Source organism: Nannospalax galili, unplaced genomic scaffold, assembly GCF_000622305.1.
Source record: "Nannospalax galili isolate Female #2095 unplaced genomic scaffold, S.galili_v1.0 scaffold114, whole genome shotgun sequence".
NCBI classification, from domain to species: domain Eukaryota; kingdom Metazoa; phylum Chordata; class Mammalia; order Rodentia; family Spalacidae; genus Nannospalax; species Nannospalax galili.
The window spans coordinates 4051991-4060681 of NW_008336930.1; the positions used below are offsets into that span (position 1 = coordinate 4051991).

General features: G+C 43.4%; 1 protein-coding gene across 2 annotated transcripts in view; it reads left to right on the forward strand.

Moving 5' to 3' along the window:
* The window catches only part of Eif4e3 (eukaryotic translation initiation factor 4E family member 3), a 52452-nt gene that overhangs the window by 22188 nt on the left and 21573 nt on the right, over nt 1-8691 (forward strand). For both annotated transcript variants that reach the window (XM_029562817.1, XM_008831591.3), the window contains exon 2: nt 2402-2474. Coding sequence is in view for 1 of the 2 variants with exons in the window: in XM_008831591.3 (XP_008829813.1) it covers nt 2402-2474 (73 nt within the window). In the remaining variant the exon portion in view is untranslated. The remainder of the gene's footprint in view (nt 1-2401; nt 2475-8691) is intronic.

Below are 8691 nucleotides of genomic sequence, written 5' to 3' on the forward strand. Positions count from 1 at the left end.
ATAAATAAATAAATAAAATACTTAAAAAGAAAACTAGCAGCACATGCCCCTTATCTGAAGGTCAGGTCACTGATTGTTCTGTGCTGTGATATGCTATGAAGTTAGGACATCAGACTGCTTGAGCACATCTCTGTGGGGACCCCTGTTTGCCTTCTAACCTTTTACCCAGCTTATGTAGACACGTGCCTGACAGGTGTCAGATGCCACCACCTTTGGTCCTGCCATGGCCTCAGGTCATAATGGCCTATACCAGGTACACCCACATCTAGATTTGATCCTGTACCAGCTACACCCACATCTAGACTTGATCCTGTACCAGGTACACCCACATCTAGACTTGATCCTGTACCGGCTACACCCACATCTAGACTTGATCTTGTACCGGCTATACCCACATCTAGATTTGATCCTACCACTCATACACTTTCCAGAAATTTCATGCTCCAGAATAAGGGGTTAGGACTATTGGCTGCCTTCACTGTACCCTACCAGAACAAGAGGAACCTTGAGGCTGTGGTAGGCCCTACTGGAAGAATACTGCCCCCACCCCAAACTAATTCCTGAACTACCCTGGTTGCACATGCCTTCTATGGAACCAGCATCTTCACAGGCTGTGTCCAGGAAGCAGCTGGACACTGCTCTGCTGAGGATTTCCTCAGGCTTTCCCCGGGAAAGGGCTCTCCTTCACTTTCTCAAGGTTAGAATTCTCCTCCCCAGCTTATAATGGCTATCGTCTCAACTCCAAGTCAACAAGACCTGTGGAGTACTGTGTGGAGTACATTTGCAAATCAGCAACTCTTAGCTTTCAGCCTTGGGTCTGCTGTGATTTAAAAATATCCAGTCAAGCTGGGCATGGTGGCACCCATCTTTAATCCCAGAAGAGGCAGTCAGAGCTTTGTGAATTTGAGGCCAGCTTGGTCTACATAGCGAGTTCCAGGTCAGCTGGGGCTACATGTGTATGTGGAGGCCAGAAGTTGACATTGCGTGTCTTCCTCTATCATTTCCACTGTATTTTTCGAGATGGTATAATCTCTCACCAAACCTGGAGCTTGCCATTTCAGTAATGGCTAGTAGGCCCCTGGGATCTACCTCTTTCCTCTCCCCCAGCACTGGTGTTACTGCTGTTTGTCACTGTGTCTAGCTTTTACATTGGTGCTGAAGATCTGAACTTGGGTCTCCATGATTGCACAGCTGAGACTTTACCCTCTGAGCCATTTCCCCAGCCCTGGTATTTTTGTTTTTGTTTTCATTGGTCCGTGGCTCCAGGATGTGGGCAGTGGAGCCCTGCTTCTCAGGGTTTTTGCCATCCCATCACCTCTGCTTCAGAACTTACCTGATGTTCCTGTACATCTCTAGGGTGCAGGGGTTAACAATACTCCAGAAAGTGCCCCATGTTCATGAGCCTTGGAGACTGTGTCTCTCTTAGGATCAGTGGCTGGTAAAAAGTGTTCTTTTAAAATAGATTCTAGATAATAATAGGTCTGCCATGAGCAAAATGCTTTCCTCTCTTAGTAGGCCTATGATCCTTTCCCAACAGCCAAGAATGGGCTTTTGAGCATTGTTTGTGTGATGAAGTGTTATCTTGGGTCTGATATTAAGAACCCCCAACACTATTGAGTGAAAACTACCAAGTCAGTAGGGAGAGAGACAGTGACTGGAACAGAGCCTGAACAACTGAAGATTGACGAGACTATGTCATTTCACCCTCTAGCCCAGGAAATGGTACTGGGTAAAGCCAGTCAAAATGCATGGGTTTTCAGGAGCATAAACTTGTAGTATGTTGCCATCTAGTGGAACATACAGCAAACTAGATACTAAAGCATTCTGAATGTAGGATTGAGAGGAGCTAATAGCTTGAGCTGGGGAAAACTACTCAAAAGTTGTTTTTTTTAAGGCAAGAGTTTGAGAAGCACACATAAATTAAGGCTGACTTCTAGCAATATTTTCAAGAGTAGTGGAATGGTCCTTCTGTTTCTCAGGGAAGCATGGATGATTATCACCAGGGTGTGAACAAGTTTTAAACCCAGTGCCTTGAAGGAGGACACTGCATTTTTGTTGTCATTGATACAACAGGGAGTTTTTTATCTAAAGTCCTAGAAAAAAATGCCTGCTTGTCCTAGGATATTTTTATGTTTTTTAATATATGATTTTAAATTTTCTTGTGCCTTTCTTACATACTTTACCTTTTTCCTGTTAAGTGTCCACAGAATAAATATGACAATTATTAAGAGAAGCAAACACGTGCCACCACAAAGAACTTAAAGTCTAACCAGCATCCCCCAAATATCTAGCTCTGTGGCTTTAGATCTGTTTGTTATCAAAACCTACAGAGTTAGATTGTGCAATGTCTTAGTAACACTGACTAGTTTTCTTTGCTTCTTTGTTATTCTGCTGATGTTAGATCCCTTCCTGGTGCCACGGCAGCTGAGTGTGCCTCCAATCTGAAGAAAATCTACACAGTGCAAACAGTGCAGGTAAGACGAGGAAGGGAACATACTGGGGTAGTGTGGCGTGTCTTAGACACTTAATCATGCAACCTGAGAATTGCCAGTGATGGAGCAACCCCTACCCAGGGCTCTGCCTTGGGATTGGCTCTTAGACCCTGGTAGCTGCCTTTGACTCCATCCACCCCAAAAGCTGGCTTTCTCCCAGCTTTAGCTAAAACTTGATCACCAAAATTTTTCATTGACACAAAGGGGAGGCAGGGTGATGTGTAGTTAGGAGTGAAGGTTTTGCAGGCATTCATCTGTGTCCCCTTTTAACTTCTGTGCTGTTGACCACACTCTGCCTGTCTATTCCCTGTGTCTGTGAGGCAGGTGTCCCCAACCTGCAGGTCATGGATAGTTTAAGAGTCAGATAAGGAGAGCAGGGCAGAGGTGAGCATGGATGTGCTTCATCTTCTGTTTTGTGTTTCTGTATAGCTGGTGTAGCAATGGACTCTACGTCCATGGGTGGAGGACTGATGATGATCATGTTTGCACTATCCCTATATAACAGGTTCCCATCAAATACAAGTCCTTAATTCTATCTGCTCTCCTTCTATCTCCTTCCTTCCTTCTTCCCTCGTGTCTTTACCCCTTCCCTCCCTCCCCTCTTCCTTCCTTCCTTCCTTCCTTCCTTCCTTCCTTCCTTCCTTCCTTCCTTCCTTCCTTCCCCCACCTCTTCCTCCCCTCCTTTCTTAGTGCTTCTGTACAGGGTACTTCATACATATGTGTGCATGCATGTGGAGGTCAGAGGAGAACCTTGGGTATCATTTCTTAGACATCTTCCACTTTGTTTGATAGTCTGTCATTGGCCTGGAACTTTGAAAAGTAGTCTGGGCCATTTGGCCAGAGAGCTTCCAGGGATCTGCTAGTGTCCACTTTCCATCTCACCATTGCTGGGATCGAGAAGTGAAACAGCCTTTTTTACATGGGTGCTGGGGATCAAACTCAGGAGCTCACATTTGGAAAGTAAATACTTTATTGACTAAGCCACCTCCACAGCCCTTCTCTTTTTCTAACTCCGAAGAACAGTTTTCAAAAACTGATTTACTTAATCTCATTCCTAACTTCTTCCCAAGCAAACTCTAGCAAGTTTCTCTCCCATTCTGGTGTCCTTTGTAGCTACAGAAACAATGAGACTTTTGAAGCTGCATTGAAGTCATGCTGTCTCCATGTCATAGATTTTCTTGAAGGCACAGATGATAAGCATTTCTCCAGTTGTACTCCTAAATCTCGTCATATGTTAGTTTCTCCATTTAATGGGCATCTAGACTGTGTCCCTTAGGCAGCCTCTCCCATGCAGAACCAGAACAGACATCCTTTTTTTCAAAGACCCCTCTGCCAACGTCTGGTTTAACAAATGTTCCTTCATCCTTACACGGCTCCAGGAACATGATAGTAAGATGTGATGGGTGGTCACCTAACACAGTCAGCTGGGGTAAGGACACAGCCCCAGCCACAGGCCACTTCTCTTCTAGTTGAGAAAGTGACATAAACATGTGGAGGAGAGTCACATTGTTGCTGTAAATGACCATTCAGAGCTAAGTGCAGATGTGTGAAGCAGGGTAGGAGGAGCCTGGGAAGGCTTCTCTTGGCCTTTCCTCTTTGGTGAATCCATAGGCTTTTGTTGTTCTTCTCAGGAACCACTTTATAAATGTCAAAGCACTTGATTTTAAGGCCTGTCTGCCTGAGGAAGCCCTCAGGCCCTGCTGGGCTTTGGAGGGACTCCTTTCTCCACAGTATGACAAGGAGCCTGACAGCAGGGGGTGGGATTCCAGGGCAGAGGCTGAGAGACACCATGAGGGATCGCTGGCTTTTCTGTACCAGCTTGGTAATACAGTGTACATGCTGGGGCTTGGATCCAGCAGTGTGTTGGGATCCTTAAGGACCAATTTAAATGCCCCAGGATGACACATATTAGGAAAGGCTTTTCTTTATTGTACTTTATTGGGATATAACTTAGATAAATGCAGATTTTTCAAGTGCAGACACTTTTTACAAAAATAAAAATGCTTGTACCCCTCACACCCTCTTCCCATCAGACGCCTCTTCCAATTGCAGCCAACATTCCAGTTCCTGTTGGCATACATCCTTCCATCTGTGATAAACTTTAGACAGATGGAATCTCAAGATAACCATTCTGTGCCACATCTGAACTCTTCTGACCTGGTAAACCCTGAAGAATTGAATGAATAAGGGGAAAATAAGTGGACATACCACTTTTCTGCAGCACAGCTGATTGTTCTCATAAAGCTGCATTCAGTTGGTTTTTGGGAGGTTGTTGATCAGATTTTATTCTTTTTGTCTGTGAAGCACTAATATATGCAGCTTAGAGATAGATGGATACAGGGTTCCCTGTGGTTTGGAAATTTATCAGGGGTGATTAGGAAAGAGCTCTTTTGAGATGGTGGAACAGGCAACAGTAAGAAAGAGGTTGTGAAACATTCAAGTTCCTTATTTGTAAAACCAACTTGATAACAGCCTCTACTGTACAAGATTGATATAGGGGTAAGTGAGATTGATTATATGCAGTTCTTGGTGGGGCTTGCATATGTAAGCCCTCACACATTGCCAGGTGTTACTGGAATCTGCCCCCTTGCTTCAAAATTGACTGACTAGAGTGTGTGACGGGGATGTAGGGTAGTCAGTTTACTCATCTGCAAAGCCAGAACAGGTGGTTTTATCATGCTAAGTCACAGTCAAACTGGTATGATGAAGTAAAAATGCAGAGTAGGTGGCTGATTCCAGTGGTATGCTCACCTTCCGTCACCTATCTCCCTGTGCTCAGGCTTCATCACATACATCCCTTTGTCATGATTCGGTAAGGACACTGTGTACTACTGCTTCAAAATTATTTATTTCAAGCTGCTATCCCCCAGATTACACCACTAATACCATTATTTATGAAAACATATTTGACTGTCCATAACTGGTGTGAGCTCTGCTATGTTTATTGTCTTGGGAATGGTCCCAAGGACTATCCGGGTGAGAAGTTCAGGCCATCTGAGGCTATGCTGTGGTCTTGCCATCTTTTCGTTCCATGACTGTATACTGATGTTTAATCCACTCTGTTTGTTTAAATGCCTGCCCAGTGGTGTCTGTCTGTCTCCTGTGTATGTTTGATGGAAGTATAAGAATCATATGCTCTGAACGATGGCTTAACGTGAGACATAATTTCTTATTACTCTGAGATCTTTCTGAAAATCCAAGTGTCATGGGGTTGGGGAATGAGGAGTTTTTATTCCCATTGTTAGCTAAGAAAACTGAGACTGGGTGGTAAATGACCCAAACTTGGCAGTGGGAACATCTGATCTTGTACTCTCCAGGGCTAGAAGTACCTTCACTTGTGGGTCAACTGTTTAACTTCCTTTATGTGAGGAGTGGAGCAGCGAGGCTGCCACGGGCTCCCAAGTGCTCTGTTGGGGACACACTGCAGTCACGGTAATCTTCTGCTGAACAGTTAAATTTATCTGCAACTTTCCCCCCTCTGCCTTGGGTCATCACACTTTCCACTTCAGTGAGTTTTCCAGATGAGCACTCACTCCTTCTGCTCCTGCCCTGTACAAGTTTTGCACTTTTCTCTTGCATCTCTTCTTCCTCACTGGGTAAAATCTAGACCAGAAGATGGCTTCTGAGCATGCCCAGTCTGTCCCGAGGGAGCCCAGTGTGATTTGCAAGGGAGGACTGGCTTCTGCCCCATGCGGTTCAAACACGTTTTTTTCATTGTTACCTGCCACTAGACTGAAAATTCCACTTCTGAAAACACACTACTTTACAAAATTCCATCCCAAACCTTAGTGATTTGTATTATCACCTTTAAGATTTGTCCCTCTGATCCTACTTCTCCTGTGTTTTACATAGAGCTTCTCATAAACTGACTTATTACTAAAATTTACAGAGAACAGAAGCTTCATGTTTCTTCTGTGAGTAAAATTTCTATATCATTCCTAAGCCAGAATGTTTTCAAAAGACAGTATATATAACTGATTAAAGTTGAAAGACTATAGTCATCCTGTGTTCCAATATAGTAGCAGGGTATGGGCTGGTGAGATTGCTCAGAAGGTAAAAATACTTGCCACCAAGCCTGATGACCTGAGTTTGAGCTCCAGAATCTACATGGTAGTTGGGGAGAACTTATTCCTACAAGTTGTCCTCTGACTTCTATGTGAGTGTACGCGCCATGCGCGTGCGTGCGCGCGCGCGCACACACACACACACACACAAAATAAAATAAATAAATAAATAAATAAATAAATAAATAAATAAAATACTTAAGAAAATTATTTCCCCTAGTGTTACCCTGTACCTGTTAACTATTTCTCTCCAATCACTGAGTCTCACTTTTTGGTAACTGCTCTTCTACTGTCTATTTCTCAATTATTCTTATCTACTGACACACTGTAATTTGGTTCTTGATTACAAAGTATTTTTAGTGGTGGTGCTTTAGTCTTGGGTCCCCTGTCTTCACTGACCTTATAGTCATGTGGGGCACTTGACAGAGTTCAGTGTGGCGACTGCTTTCACGGAGAGGCTGAAGTGACTGGAATGTAGTGGGTTATTGGGCTCTGAATGGGAGCTCCAGGGGTTAAGTTCCATAACACAGCAGCTCAGACTATATTTTCTTGAAGTTTTAAGCACTAGCTTCTTATGGTATAATTGCATCTTGTTATATCTATTTGAAAGCTTTTGGTGTTGCAAAAAGAGGAAAATATATGCATGTTGCGACAAATTAAGTGTACCAATGGGGAGGTTCTGGTGTGAAATGATCTTCCCTCTTTACAGACAGATCCAGTTGAGTATGTGGAGAACATGTGTGAAAACATGCAGCTGTACCCATTACAGGACTTCCTCACTGGAGACCAGCTTCTGTTTGAGTACAAACCAGAGGTAAGGTCTCCACTTGGAGAACTTGCTCTTAGGGAGATAGGGAGTGAAAAAGGGCAGAGATGTATTTAAGAATTGTTAGAGTGGAGATAACTTGGGTTATATTTAGCCAGCGATTTTGTTTGTTTAAACAGAAGGATGCATAATTTCTCATGAGTCCTTTACTAGAGTCTTATGTCTCCTAGGCTGGCCTCAAACTTGCTTTGTAACTGAGGATGATCTCGAGCTCCTGATCCTCCTGATCCTGCTCTCAAGTGTGGAGTTTGGGCTGTACTGGCTATTCAACCCAGAGCCTCTTGCATGCTAGGCAAGCACTCAAACAATTGAATTACATCTCCAACACCAAATGTTCATATTTTAATATAAAAGATAAAAATTGAATCTTTCTACATACTGTTTGTAAAATAGTTAAGACAATTTCTAAAACTTACAGGGTTTGGTTCCTAAACACTTAAAAAATTGTTTGGCTTACCTTTATTGGAAACTCAGGACAATTACATTTTAATTTCTATTTATTTATTTTTATTGTGTGTGTATGAGTGCTTTGCCTGCCTGTATATGTGCACCTATGTTATGCAGTACTCAGGGAGGCCAGAAGAAGGTGCCTGGACTACAGAGCGAGTTCAAGGCTAGCCTGGGTAACTTAGTGAGATGGGGATTTAGCCCAGTGGAATTATGTACCACATCCTAGGTTTAATCCCTGAAACTAAAAACGAAAAACAAAATCAAACAAATAAAAAACAAAAACAAAGCCAGGCATGTTGGCACATGCCTTTGGTCCTAGCACTAGGAGGCAGAGACAAGCAGACCTCTATGAGTTCAAGGTCAGCCTGGTCTACTTAGTTCCAGGCCAACTGGGGCTACAGGGAGACCCTGTCTCAAAAAGAGAAAAATAAACAACTTACATATAGTATTATATACAAATGATCAGTTGACTAGCCATCCCTCCCCTACTGTGGAATCAGTCAGCTTGTTTCCTAGAGGGTAGCTTCTAGGATCTAGTGCTTAGAACCTTAGATCTGCTGGCTGTCTTAAAATGCAGAAGATAGGACCCAGCAATGAAGAATGAACTGGCCCAAGATGTTGCTGGTGCTGTGAAGCTTTAGGAAAGAGTTTTTATTCCAAGTCTGTTAATTCTTGGGATAGTCTCAGTTTGTTTTTTTTTCTTTTGGTCTTTTTGAGACAGGGTCTCCCTGTAGCTCCAGCTGGACTCACCGAGATCCACCTGCAAGGTGTGCACCACCACCCCTGGCCCTAGAGTCTTACTTTGTAACATAGAGTGATCTCAGACTAATGGAGGACTCTTGCCTCTGCCCTGAGTGTT